This window comes from Parambassis ranga, chromosome 7, assembly GCF_900634625.1.
Source record: "Parambassis ranga chromosome 7, fParRan2.1, whole genome shotgun sequence".
NCBI lineage: Eukaryota > Metazoa > Chordata > Actinopteri > Ambassidae > Parambassis > Parambassis ranga.
The window spans coordinates 9,399,366-9,414,616 of record NC_041028.1 but is presented as its reverse complement, the minus strand read 5'-3'; the positions used below and the strand labels follow the sequence as shown (position 1 = coordinate 9,414,616).

At 42.4% G+C, this 15,251-nt stretch overlaps 1 protein-coding gene across 1 annotated transcript; it reads left to right on the top strand.

Annotated features, from left to right (window-relative positions):
* The first annotated feature begins 1,068 nt into the window (after positions 1-1,068).
* On the top strand, positions 1,069-13,652 carry acvr1ba (activin A receptor type 1Ba). The gene is made up of 9 exons (XM_028409711.1): positions 1,069-1,296; positions 8,548-8,784; positions 8,878-9,135; positions 9,289-9,519; positions 9,611-9,778; positions 9,886-10,042; positions 10,401-10,525; positions 10,616-10,746; positions 11,230-13,652. Exons 1-9 carry the CDS (start codon positions 1,233-1,235, stop codon positions 11,353-11,355), a joined length of 1,497 nt encoding a protein of 498 aa, XP_028265512.1. The 5' UTR covers positions 1,069-1,232; the 3' UTR covers positions 11,356-13,652.
* Positions 13,653-15,251: the final 1,599 nt, after the last annotated feature.

Here is a 15,251-nt window from a genome sequence, read left to right as displayed (position 1 = left end):
ATAACTCAATCTAGTTCTGAGTGAGAATAGAATAGAATAGAATTACTTTATTCATCCTAAGATGACACTCAGCATCCTAACATTGACCTCTAATGTAAAAATAAAACAGTATAAAATAGAAGTACAAAAAGTGTGCAATTTGAGATGTGAATATAAAGTATAAGTATAGAACAAGATTGTGCAATATCATATGCAGATATCAAATATAAATACAGACAAGTATTATTCAAGTAGTATTCAAAACTATTTTTCCAAGGCTGTGGGGTTTTCTAGCCCATTAGTGTTACACCTAGAGGCCTAAAATGCATCTGCATCCACACGAGGCATTGTTTTCTACAGCTGGTTCCCATGGTAAGAAAAGTCAGAAATAAACTGTCCAGTCACACATAGATTCAGCTTTGGCAAGTCGCATCTTAGTTTATGTTGAATATAGACCACAGGGACTACAGTAATTCATGAATTAATTTTTTTTTTTTTTATAAAAAAAATGATGTGAATGACATCATCCCAGATAAATGTCATTCTTGTCAGTAATGTAAACTGTTTCTGTCCTCAATAAATTTATTACAGACCTTTCATAAAATGCACAGTAATAAATATTAACCTTAATACATTAACTCATAAAAACTGAATATCGTTTTAAGTACAGTAGTGACAAACTATATAATCACAGAATGAACAGATTCACATATTTATTTCAATATTATATACTATAATAATATATTCCAATTAAAAAAGGAAAATAAATATGTAACACATTGTAATCAAAGCTGATTAAAATGAAAATAAAATAATTAGACAATAACATTTTATAAACAAGTACATCAGGAATGTGTTGTAGACTGAATGTAATCTTATGAACATGATTCTATAGACATATGGAACCGTCGTAATTTAAAGATGCCGTCGCACTTCGCACAGCTTGGGTTTTCCTTTGTGTTCTTACTTTGGAGGCTGTAAGGTTGTAATTCTCGCAGCTTTGTGTTTACCACACTGAGCCGTGACCTCGGCGGCAGAGGGGGACGTGCTGCAGGCAGCCCTCCTCCCCTTTAAACATGCACGCACACACCCCTTTAAACACGTCACTGGCCTGGCTGGCTGGCTGGCTGGCTAGTAAGTATCTGGCGGTGTGGTGTGTGCGGTTGGACTGTGGTTGTGTTTCAGGTCGGGTCGTGTTGATAACGACACACTTCGGACTCATTTCATCGCGGAGAGATGGGAATTCAGAAGAAATGTCTCTAAAGCAATTTGTCCCAACGCTGCTCGCCCTGATCGGGTTGGTGGCTGTCGGTAATGGTAAGTTTCATCACAGCACCTCTCCGGCTTTTGTCTAGATGTGTTTTCCTGGACTGGGCATCGCCTGTTGTCGCTAATCGTCATGGCGCTCTGTATCAGGGATTTGGCTAGCCGTGTGTAGCTAGCGTCGACCTCAAAACCGCAGCTGCCGTTCGCCCGAATCAAAAACCATGTTGATTGTTAGAGTGTTGTTAGTTGTTATGATTTATAACGACTGGTGAAGCAGAGGAGTCGTTATTGAACACGGAGCAAGTAGCTAAACCATAACAACAACATGGTGGGTCTGTCTGTGTCGAGGCGCCAGCTAACCATTTGCTAGCAAATAGTCTTTAAAGTCAAAAAATATTAGTAATTTCGCTTCCAATAACAGCTGGAATAATAATATAAAATGATTTATTGCCAGCCATGGACCGATCAAATAATAACCTACTACACAAGCTACTGTTGATGCTGAAGTTAATCTCTCGACGTCTGTTATGCTAACATATTTACAAAACAATCTCTTGCTGGCTTGTGACTGCTTATCACTGTATACCTCGGGGAGGACGCTGTGTAATGATAGCAGGCTGGTTAAATATGCGCAATGTGGTCAGTTACAGTTTCGTCACATGTTGTGAGAGCTGGTATCCACGCTGGAAAGAGCAGAAAGGAGCCTCTGAATGGAAGGCCTAACCTACTTTGTGCATGAAATGTGTTTTTGAGGGTAAACACTGGCAGCTCTGCCATTGGTGTCCATTTGTAAGGAGTGAAAAGGCTGCTTAGTGGCCTCCAGCAGAAAGTGAATGCTGGCATAGGGTGACAACAGCCGTACATTCAGCCATCCCAGACAGAAGTCAAAGTTGAAGTCTGGGTTCATTGTGATGGAAATGTGGCAAGTGGGGTCCTTTGAGCCCCCAGTTATAGGGGCTGCTTCAGTCTGAATCCTCCCCATCTGCTGAGGCAGCTGATACCCAGCTCCACACTACAGCCCAGTGTTTGCCTCTGCAGCATGTCTACTCCACTCTGACTGTGCTCCAAACACCCGACTTTCACATCAGGATTTAATAGGTTAATCAAAAGCATGTCTTGGTTTTATAAAACTCCACTTCTGGTCACACAATGGTCTCTGCTTTTTTATATTCTTGTTCTAACTCTAACTAGATAGTTTAGTAATTGTTTTTATTATTTGCCTGCATTGTTATCTGTTGGAGCGTATGTTACGTTTTGAACAGTTGAGTCATCTTTTCAAGAACCCCCGCTTAGCTAAGATAACATGTACATGTTGATAAGTTCTTATAAGTCACGCTGGGAAAATTATCACACCTAAGTGTCCAGTTTGTTTGACTGGGTTACTCCAACATTGACAGTGATGTGTAAGGGGTGAGTGGGGGTGGGTCTCTGGCCTGTGCAGACAGGGGAGTGATGGGTTTGTCCAGCTGGCAGGGCTCTCACATGTAAGGGGCCCTCAAGTCTGTCTTGAGCCACAGTTTGACGTCATATAATGGATTATACCATGCAAGGACCGAAACCAGACAAACCTGAAAGTTGCTCCACTAGAGCAGATTCCAGGCCTGTGTGCAGGGCGAGTGTTTTTGTGGGAATATGTTTTACTCACACATGTTTTGCGAATCTGTCACGTGGTGCTGACTTCATACGGATTAGGAGTTGGTGTTATGGGCATTACATGTCTGCGTGACGCAGTCAGCCTGGGTGAATTGAACACAGTAGCAATGTGATACGGGCACTGTCAACCACACTGCCTTGAGGTAGGGTGCGTCCCTCCCTTTCGCTCTCCTTTCTCTATCTGTTTTATATAAAAGGCCTGGAGCGCTGTCAGAATTTAATCTGTACTTTGTTATCTGTGGTCCCACTTCTACCTTCATTTACTCAGTCACCAGAGAAGGCCTCAAGGATAGGTTGTTTTCATCCCTACGTTTAAATGAAGGTCTTTGGTTAGATGAGCTCCTGCTATCTCTTGAACTCTGCACTACCTTTAAGTAGCCCTTCCACATACTATCACCAGCCATGCCAGAGTCTTGTCATTCCCTGATGTCTCTCAGTGTAAACCAAAGACTGGTGGTTGGAAACTTAGAAAAAGTCCCCATTTCAGTTCTTTTCAGATACATGTGCTGATACATGTGAGATTTGATGTGAGGGAATTCAGGTGCAGGAAGCTAGTCAGAGGGGAACATGTGTACACCTGCCCCTTAGATCAGAGCCAAGGGAATGTACAGAGAAGTTATTGGGTTCAAAGGTGCTTGTCTGTAAAGAGGAGAGAGTTTGGCCTGCCGAGCGGAGGGTGGCATTTGTATTTCTTGTTAGCTAGAGCTTGAAACGTTGTTGTGATAGATTAATTGATCAATGTTTTGGTTTTGGATCCCTTGCAGCTAAATTGTGATGAAATGATGTTGCAGTCAATATTTCAGGTTACTTCCTGACTCCAGACACCTACTTCTTAGCAATTTGTCTTTGCAAACACTTTTCATATTGTGGCACTGAGCCAGTCAGGGTCAGGTCAGGTCTGGGGTGGTCTAGTTTTTCCCCGATAATGGCCAGTGTTGTTAATGACCTCCGTTGGCCCGGAGGCACAGAGTCCTAATTGCTGCAGCAGACAGCATAGCCTCTGACTGACCCAGCTCCACCATAACTGATGTTAGACCACAAGAGATTACTATTATCTCAGAGGCTGCCCACTTTAGTATGCCTTTAATTTCCAATGTGCCCTTTGTTTAAAGGGATTTGACATCAAATGCATAGGTGACAGAATCGACATTTGTTTTGCACAGAGATGAAGAATTGTTGTCGTCACACTACACCCAGACAGACTTGGTAGCTATGTGAGTTCATGTCTATAGGGCTAAACCTGACACCCGCCCTCCATTACATGTCTCTTTTGTACAGTTATTTGGCTGCTGTTGGAAGTTAGACCAGATCTGCGCTGCCTTGTAATTTTCTGCTGGAAGGTGTGCGGCCTACTTGTCAAGTTTTCTCCAATATTTTGCTGACATTGATTTGCTGTGATTAGTGTGATCAGGGGCTTTCGGTAAGAGCTTGGGGACAAAGTCTGGTTATCTAACTTCTTGAGAATAAGTTTAAGCCTGTGTCTCTTGTGTTACACAGGCTTCTGTGGTTACATCAACATCAAAGTGTGTTTCACTTTGCAGTTTGCAACAATAATCAATCAAATGGCAGATGCATTGACTAATTGATCTGCCATATAATGGAGCATTATGGAAGCATCTTTAAGTTTGACAACTTACGCATCAGCAGCAGGTCTAAAATAAGGCTGCCCTGTGCTCACACTTGTGCATGCTCTGAACCCATCCGGATGACAGACAGACAGGATGGGATGTAGCCTAGAGGGTGGTGGTTGGTAGAGATGGTAGAAGCAGCCTCAGCCCCAGAGACTTCACTTTAGAATCAGATCAGTAATCTGACCCTGAGATGCAGACAAAGGTAATGACTTTCCTCCTTCCCCTAGCATTGATTAGGACACAGTCGTGTTGTGTGTGTGCGTGCGCATGCGTGTGTGTTGCACTCACACTGTCTGGTGGCGTCTGCTTGTCTTGATCAGCTCTCAGTCTGGTATCTGTATGGATCTAATTTCAGCCAGTGCATTTTGGTAATGGTGCTCTCCTCCTCACACACACACACAGACAGACACACACACACGTACCGACTGTGTCTGTCTACGTTGCCCAGCCCCCAGAAACCCACTGTGTTTGTGTAACCTGCCGCCCTACTTCAAGCACACTTAGAGTATTTTCCACACACTTTATGATGTTACCATATGCTGACGTTCACCTCTGTTTTGACAGGGTTGTTTCGCACGAGTAAGTCTGAACAACAAGTGTATACACAGCACACTTTTATCAAGGTTAATGGGTAAAGCTGTTTGGAGTGGGACTATGCTGTGGTTTTAACTGGGTCCTAGTTAAGGCAGCACTGTTTGTGGCAGCAATGTTTTATTAATCCCTTCCTCACCATGTCTGCCGTTTCCTGTCTCAACATGAACGGAATGATAGGAACTTCACATAACAGCAGCTCAAAGAAACCGCTTTTGCACTCTGCTTTCCCTGTTTTCCACCTCTGCTCCCTCTTCCTGCTCCCTCCTGTAAGTCAAAGTCTAGACTGAGTTTTAATGACAGTCGCAGCTGATCACTTGGGCAGACCTCAGTCGCAGCTGGGGGCCCTGCGAGTCCTGCTTGTTACCCCCCTTTTGCCCTCTCCCCCTCTGTATTGTCCCTTACCAAATGGGGACCGGCCCCCATCCTGTCTGGCCCAGAGCAGCCCCCAAACATTGGGGTTGTTACTGGTAACCCCAGTCTGTCCCATGTGTGATACACCCATCCCCCCATGCAGAAGTGCTCTCCCCCACTCTGCTCTTTGTTGGGCCAGTCCAATCCCTCCTCATGTCGCCTTAATCTCCACACAAAGGACCAGTGTAAAGACCACCAATTATGTGGATACAAGAGCATAGTTCACTCAAAAACTACACACACACAGCCTCCACTCAAATGCTAAATGTGTATTTAGGCTTGATGTTATTCCTTCAAGTATAGCTTTGTAACACTTTTGCTCTGAATCCAGTGAGATATGCACAGCACTGCGCAAACAACAAGCATTTGGCTTGATGCTCGAAGAGTTCTTGCTTGATTTCATTATGTACCAGAGCTCATTTTCATGTTGTACATTTTTGTAAATTTTCGTTTTAGCTGAGCAAAATTTTAATATAGGCTGTAGCCAGAGATTTTTTTTTCATAGAGGGAATCTCAGATTCCCGGTATATTAAAGACATAGAGGAGACCAGTTTGTATTTTTGAATTTGATGAATGATTTTAATGGATAAAGCATTTTGGTAACTAAACCCATCAAATAAACTCCCTATAAAAACCTGTGTTCACTATCAATTTTATGTGCTTATATATGCTTCGTCATAGGTTTTCTCCATATTGGCCACCCATAATGTTTTTCCTTGTTTGTGTGGCTTTGGAAGCAAGCTACACATGGTATTGTCACAAAGTTTCCCTAAATGAAAGGGAAGATTCGCAACAAACCAAACTCTTGGTAGACCACAAACCATCCATGGCAGACTGAAGAAGTGAATGTGTGTGTTTTCAGCCCTGTTTGGTTTCCTTCCTGAGCTTCTGTCTGTATGTCTGTGTACCATCTGTCCTACCACACACACACACTCTCCAAGATGAATGCGCCTGTTCCTTTTCAGCTCATGGTGTTCTTATCAGATCTCTGCTGTTATTTCATTGCTGCGTTTTGGTGCAACATTTTTAGTCAAAAGAAGCCTTTGCCCTTTAAGTTTTATGAGGGGAAAGAGACTCATTTCCAATACCTATGTTGACTAAGTGTAGTGGGGGAGAAGGCTCTTTGTCTTAAATGGTTCTTTTTAAGTAGTGCTCTTGCTTTGAGAATGGATTGATTGAATTGGCTTGTGTCTGGATTGCTAAAGATTGATCTGTTTCTTTGAGATCGTGTAATGACAGACTTATAAAAGAAACCCCTGATGGAAAGAGGGTTTTAAGTTGTCCAGCTTTTAAACCCTTATCATCTGTTTTATGTAGCTGAAGTATTTGCTCCATTAATGCTGCAGATTAGCGTGATGTGGCATGCGGCTTGTTTTTCTCTCTTTATCAGGCCAGCCTCGTTCACCTCTGTGTAATCTGCAGGAAATTCCATCTGCATGCGAACTTTAGTGAATTTGGACGCACTCAACCCAGAGTTCCTGCCACTTTCCCACACACCTCCTGAAAAACAAGAGACACTGACACACACACACACACACACACAGGGTGTGTGTGTGTGTGTGTGAAATATTGTGTGTGTGAAATATTACTGAAATCCTGTTTCAAGTGTTCCACATTTCCAGTTACCACTCAGTGAACAAGCATAGACACATCGGCATGCACGCTACAAGCAAAAAACAAATTGCTCCCACACAGTGTTCAACCTTGTACAGTTCAGTTGAGTGCTAACCACTCCTATGACACCAGAGTTGTGGTTTTGGCCACTTAGGTGTTACATGCTGATGGTGCAATCAGTATACTAGTCATGTTTTTTAATGTAAACCGTGCTGACTTCATAGGTTAAAGAATGTGTTAAAATCTGCTGACACCTTTTGATAGACACTAAAGTTAGGCCGAAGAGGGAAGATCAGTGAGCTCATCTGGTCAAATAAGCCCCCTGTAGAAGACACAGGGGATTAGTGGAATCCTGCCACACTTAAAAAATCTTTTCTTTCCTCTGGGCCAGACATTGTCACCACTCCAACTGATGCTGAGCCTCTTTTTTGTAGAGGGATTGAAATTCCTCTTTGTGTCTCCTTCTGTGTTGTTTTGGTACAGGGGACTTGCTATTTCCACAGTGATTAGTCTTGAGCATCCAGCCTTTGGTACAAACAAGGACCGGCTCTTGGTCTGTCGAGCTTCACTCATGGTCCTATAGTCTGGTTGACATTTGTGTTTTTCCAATGGTAAATAAAAGAACTAGTCTTACAACCCCCTAACCATGCCTGGCCCTGCTGTGCAGTGTGGTAGGAGAAAACCTTAGAAGAAACCATTTGAGCTGGCCTTAATCTAAATGAGAAGCATGTGTGCTATGACTCAAAATCACATTTCACTCCAAATCTAATCAGTTGGCTGTTGCTTGCTCTCTGGGTTGCCTAACCAGCACTAGTTTTTTTAGATGTGGCAGATTTGTGTGGATTTTCTGGCAGTGACCTCATTTAAGTGTGCAATGGACCACCGTAGCTTTATTATTATGGCGGCAGGAGTTCCATTGTGTCACCTTTTAATAGGTCCCTGTGCAGGAGCGGTGCTGTATTTAATAAAACTTCTGTCTCATTAGCTTAAACAGTGGCAGCTTTCTGTGTCAGTGTGTGAGAAAGACAGAAGAGCGGTATGGAGCAGAATGCTGCATTGGGGATTTGGCAGGAGCCCTCTCCCCTTGTTGGGTTTCACTTTGTCTGTCCCACTGGGCAGGTCTGTCTCCACCCTGCGTGTTTGGGTTCATCTGCAGTGAAGGATCTGATTTCAGGGCCGCCAGGGCCGTCTGGCTGCTTCTGCTAAACTCTCAGGTCTGTGTCTACACATCATAAAATGCCTAGGATTGAATGGGACACTCTTTGCATTTTGTGGCGAACCTGTTATGCAAGCCTGCCCCCTGCTGGATAACTTGGTGAAATGAAATGGATAGCTTTTTTAACCTCATGGCCCTTTCTGATAAAATTGTATTGACAGTGTGTTCTCTCTTTTCTTACAGCTCTACGTTGCAACTGCACAAACTGTGAGAAGACGGGTTATGAGTGCGAGACAGATGGTGCCTGCATGGCTTCAACGTACTACATTGAGGGGAAAGAGCAACATGTACGCATTTGCATTAACCAGGACAACCTGGTCCCCCCTGGACAGCCCTTCTACTGTCTGAGTGCTGAAGGATTCCTCAACACTCACTGCTGCTATGTAGATTACTGCAACAGTATTGACCTGAAAGTCCCAGGTGAGCATCCATCATCAAACATCAAAGCTGTTCTGTGACATGCTCAGTCTGTTGAATTAAAATGAATTCCCTGTTTCTTGTTTGCCCTTCTAGTCCCAACAAAGGGTGACTGGACAGGTCCAGGAAGCACCTGGGGCCCAGTGGAGCTTGTGGCAGTCATTGCAGGGCCTGTGTTTCTGCTCTGTGTGCTGCTGATGGTCGGCGTGTTCCTGTTCCAGTATCACCAGAGGGCCTACAGCCACAGACAGAGGTTAGAGGTAGAGGACCCCTCCTGTGACCATCTGTACCTGGCCAAGGACAAGACCCTGCAGGACCTTATCTATGACATGTCCACCTCGGGATCGGGCTCTGGTCAGTAGACCTGATGTGTTTTGATTTTTATTTCATGTCCACTTCTTGTCAAAGACTGACTACTGGTGACTTATCAGCATCAGTAGTCAAATGTTCCTAATTTCTGTACAAGAACAGCTAGCTAATTTTTCTGATGTCTGCCGCCTTCCGCAGGTTTGCCTCTGTTCGTGCAACGGACAGTAGCCAGGACCATCGTCCTGCAGGAGATAATAGGAAAGGGTCGTTTTGGTGAGGTGTGGCGAGGAAAGTGGAGAGGAGGAGACGTGGCAGTGAAGATCTTCTCATCCAGAGAGGAGCGCTCCTGGTTCCGAGAGGCTGAAATCTACCAGACAATCATGCTACGGCACGAAAACATTCTTGGATTCATTGCAGCAGACAATAAAGGTGAGGAAGACTATGTGAAGCCAAAGTTTGCACTGAATGAATACATGAATTACACTGTTCATAATAAAGTGACATTCTCCTGTTCTCTCAGATAATGGCACTTGGACTCAGCTCTGGCTGGTGTCCGACTATCATGAGCATGGCTCTCTGTTTGACTACTTGAACCGCTACTCTGTCACCATTGAGGGCATGATCAAACTGGCACTGTCAGCCGCCAGCGGCCTGGCACACCTACACATGGAGATCCTCGGCACTCAGGGTGAGACCAACATGTCGTGCTTAACGCACTGCCTGCCTTAACAAATGAACTCAGCAGGAGCACACACTTGATGCAAATGTACTGATGTCTTTTCTGTTCTCCTGCAGGTAAACCAGGCATTGCTCACCGTGACCTCAAGTCTAAAAATATCCTGGTTAAGAAGAATGGTATGTGTGCCATAGCTGACCTTGGCCTGGCAGTCCGCCACGAGTCCATCACAGACACAATCGATATAGCACCGAATCAGCGCGTAGGCACTAAGAGGTAAATGTTTCCATACACAAATGAGCTGTCAACAAATCCCACTTAAAGTGCTGTGAACCCCATCGTCCTGACTGGGCCACCTTTACCACTGTCTTGGTGCTATAAATGTCTAGCAGCTAAAAGGAAAAAGTCCCAAAACAACATATATTTACCATATTAACACACACATGTTTGTGAGCTCTTTGGACTATTAAAAAAACATGTTATTGACGATTGATTGTGCAGCCTATTTTAATTAAAACATTTCCATTAGTGCTGTATTGTTACTGAATAAGATCACTCAACAGTCTGCGAATATGGCTTTGTCATAAATATATGTGGTGCTATTAGTCACTCTTTTCCTTTATATCCACCGCAGGTATATGGCTCCAGAAGTCTTGGATGAAACCATCAATATGAAACACTTTGATTCCTTCAAGTGTGCTGACATTTATGCGCTGGGCCTGGTCTACTGGGAAATTGCTCGCCGCTGCAATGCAGGAGGTAAGAGATGACAAACAGCAGCTGACGGTGGGGGGGGTCAAAGCAGATGTGAGTCAGAGACTGAGAATGTTTCTCCGCTGTGTACCACAGGTATCCATGAGGAGTACCAGCTGCCCTACTTCGACCTCGTGCCCTCTGACCCTTCCATAGAGGAGATGAGGAAGGTGGTGTGTGACCAGAAACTGAGGCCCAATGTGCCTAACTGGTGGCAGAGCTACGAGGTATTTCACACTATGTATACCAGCAGCTGCACTGATGGTTCTCTAAAAATATGGCCAGTGGCTGTATCGTTTTGGCAGGACGTGATGTCCTGACTGGAGTAGTAATGTGGATGGCTGATTACAAAATCAGTGTTGTGGTGTGGAGAATGAAAAGCAACTTAATTCTGGAATATTGAAGCAAGGGCCCACCTGTAGGTGACTTTATTTTTTAATTTCTGCTTTATTTGTGCCATTAGAGTACTCTAAGGTGTTTTAACTAGAAGTATTACATCAGTGACTGTACAGGCTGGACCAGCTGTGTAAATACAGTGTGTGCAGCCTTCATTCCCCTGATGTAGCTACACAGGTTTCTGTGAGAGCCTGACTTTCAAACTGGACTCATAGACACAAGCGTCCTTTAAAATGTAAACAGAGAAGCAGTGACCACATTAAATGGGAAATCCTATTAGAGAAAGTCTGATCCTTTTGTCATTTTGTGTGCAGGCACTGCGTGTGATGGGGAAGATCATGAGGGAGTGCTGGTATGCCAACGGAGCAGCCCGTCTGACGGCTCTGCGCATTAAGAAGACTCTGTCTCAGCTCAGCGTGGAGGAAGACGTAAAGATGTGAGCGGCCAGGCATCACAAAGACGTGCTGGAGACGCACAACCAGACCACACTCCCATAGGAAACAAACACTAAAAGACAGACTGCAAATGATAAACCCTGCCAGTTTTAAAGCCACACTCCAAGTTGTGACAAGGCCTACCTCACCTTTTTAGCCAAAACTACTGAGAATCACTCCTCCACCTGCGCCCCGACTCCTTCTCTCCCCCAACTTGTGTTCCTCCTGTGTCTCTTGCCCGTGTTCCCTTCAACCCCTGTTGAATCCAACACCCCCCCATCCACAGGCCACTACACTACAGCATTACCAATGTTAATATCATCACACTCAACCTTTTTGTTTTCATTTCCCATGGCAGGAATTATTACTATTGTACAGTGACAGGATGTTTTTTTTTATCTCTGAAACTACCGTGATGGACTGAACTTATCCAGAAGAGTCAAGCATGTTGTGGTTTTTAAGAGTGATGACACTTTCTGTTGGCCATGCAACACCACATTCTGTCGCTGTGTGTGTGTGTGTGTGAGAGAGAGAGAGAGAGAGAGAGAGAGAGAGAGAAGGCTGAAGCACTGTTTTAGTCGTGTGTGTGTGTGTGTGGACTACTACCATGTTTCCAAGACTCCAAAAAGGTCTTCTGGTGTAGGCTGTAGTTCATTTGACAAAAATCAGTTATTGGATATTTGGTGATTAAGCATGAACAGCCAGACTGTGGGTTGTATTTTTGTTTTGTTTTTAAATCCCTCACTTGAATATCCTACAAACAAAAATAGTTGCACTCAACTGTAGCTTCCTCATCATCCTGTGTGAGACCTGCAGGTATCACACAACAGATGTGGTCCAGTCCTGGTGTTAGTTTGAAATGTGGCAGGGATAATGTTTGGGATGGTTTTATTTATTTGTTCATAGTTTTTTTTTTTTAAATTTCATGTTTTGATGAACACTGTGAGATGAGATGTGACAAAGCAGAGGTTTTAGATGACACTTACGTACCATCTTTGATAGATTAAAGGGTTATTGCATTCATTTAATAAGATACTGCATGAATGTAGCCATAACCCTGTTGGTGACGGCGATGACATCATGCACACTGAGCAAATAAGAGGCGTATGAAATGGCAATGACATATACAGGTTTTTTTGTGTGTGTGTGTTTTGTGTAAAGACATCGTGGTGGGTGTTTTCTTCTGACTTTGACATAAGACACTACTGATGATGGGTACATATGATTTGTATATAAAACATGCATTTTTGTTTCTTTTTATGCCACAAGCATCAGTGTGACATTTTTAAACCGTGATTTTGATTGGATGGTACTTTCAGATCTGTCTGCATGGTTTCTAACTGTGCCAGGAAATACTTATCTTATCTGCTGGAATTTGTTTTTCACTTGCTCCTATCATGGCAATTTGGTGGTACTACTGATCCCAGATCATTTTTGCTGCAGCGTCTGTTTTGTTTTTTTTAAATATATCTATATATATATATTTCTATATATATATAGAAATTGTTGGAATTGCTTGTTGAGCTCTTTTAAGAGCTCAACAAGGCAGATCTGTCCTCTGGGGGTTACATCTCTTTTTCATTGACACTGGAATACTTTGGAGCGTTATGTAAAAATCTGATACTGCCACTGGCTATTTATTCGGAACTACAGACAACTGCTGACAGTTCACACACAGGGAACATACTCATGTAAGTTAGATGTAGTTTTACCTTTAAAGACTTGACATGCTGTAAAGTGAAACTGCATGTTTTCATCCTGCGTCTGCTCCTCCCGGTCTGTCTGCAGACGAGACTATGAAAGTATTACACTGACATTTGTCACTGTCGGGCTCTGCACTGTTATGTCCACAAGGGCGTTATCGTTTGTTATGCCATCACATGATCCAGAATCCATGTGTCATGTTTGTATCCATTGTGCATGCTGTCTCAAACACTGGGTCCTCTGCACTGTGGTAGATGAACTTTTGACGTGTACTTCCCGTCTCCTACGAGTTGTTTTCCTCTTATTTGGGTCATTGGCTCTGTACCCCCTGAAATGTTGCTGCTACTGTTAACATGGGTGGAGGTTCAGCAGGCAGACTGTATGCAGGAGGGGGGTGGGGGTGAAAGAGACTGCTGTCAGTTGAACCAAAATTGTCAAAAACTCCTGTCCATGTTTGGTTTGTTGCCATGGGTATAATGACCATCCGACATCCTGTTCATAGGTAATACTTCAAGATTTCAAGATAATATTGTGCAGATCTTTTCAAAATTAGTTCAAAATGTATATAGATGATATACAATAAATTCCTCTTTTTCTTATCTGTGACTTTGACTGGTGCTTTTTCAAGATGTGTGGTGTTATTTCTTAAAAAAAAGGTTGCTTTTTTTAAAAACGTGTTTTCTAGTTATTTTGGTACAAAGAGGCTCTGCTCCTTGTGCCAATGATGAGACAATAAACACATATTTAAAATGCATTTTATTTTTCCTTTACAAGAAACGAAAGCAGACAAAGAAATAAGATGAAGGAGGAAAAGGGTTTTTTGGGGAAACCAGTATATAAAGAGATGCAACCTCTGGCGTCCTGAAAAAAATTATGTACAATTCAAAATAATATCCATACAAAACATGCCACATACAATAAAAATGATCATTATTCATATTCCCTAAAAGTATCTCTGCTGTACAGAACATCTTTTTAAAAAGTAGGTGAGGTTTAAAAAAACTTCAATTTGAGCAAACTTTATTAAATTATACGATATGCAGAGAACTTAAATTAAGATTCAGAGAAGTTAAAAATTATTTAGGCTAAAATCCAGTGAGCGCCATAAATGTCTTGTCATGGTCTTCCCTTGAAAATAGAAACATACCAAAAAAATATATATATATATATATTTATCACTGCCTCGGATACTTGATCAATATCTACCACTTTAGAGAAGTTCTCTGTTATACTATTAGAGTGCAATTCATTACCAGGTTAAGTATGGGATTAACTTTGCAGATTACATCATAACATACATTAGGCCAAGTAACCGTTTCACAAGGTTTACCAACACATTCACTTCTATAGGGAAGATATAAGAAAGCAAAACACTAAATATTCTAGGGAATTCAAGATTTTCCATTCAAGACTATATTAATCCAATTGTGACCAATTAAGGGACAGGTTTTGGTAATCAACAAGCAGTAGCATAAATAAAAAGAAAAAATAAACAATATTACATAAATACAAATGCTATGCACCATTGTACTGCTTTATGCAAGAAGTGATTTCCATGTCTAATCAACGACTTTCCACAAATAGTTCTGTAAATCACCTCGGCTCCTCATCGCAGCTGATTAGAGAAGACCAGACATTTTTCCTCATACCTATTTTTAACAAACTTGTCTCTGAGAGCTTATAGCAAAAAACACTAATAGAAAAAACAGGTAAATGCAAAACACTCTGGTTCATATACATAAAGATATTAGTTTGCCATTTTACATATATTTATATTTATGTACAGCTTTATCTTTGTTAAAATGATATCCAGTGGTTGATTTTTTTTCTCACTTTTATTTCTCTACACTTTTGACTTTATTGATTACAAAGGGGCTGGATAAAGAGTTGCTGTTTCCCCCAATGCATATACTATATTTACAGTTTGTACAACTTTTGCATTTGTAAATCATTGTGAGGTCTTAGGTTTGGGAAAGGAGGAAACAAAGTAGTATGGGAAGAGGAGTTTTTAAGTAAAGCTCCCTTTCATTCGTCTTACACAGAAATGAAAACAAATGCCCTTTTTTCCAATAAGTCTTTCCCTGCCATCAGTCCAGCCTCAAGAAGACAGTACCAGCACTAGAAAAAAAGCAACACTACAGGGGTGGGAAAGTAGAAACACTGCAGGCTGTACTCAGGCGGAGGAAGACTTACTACAG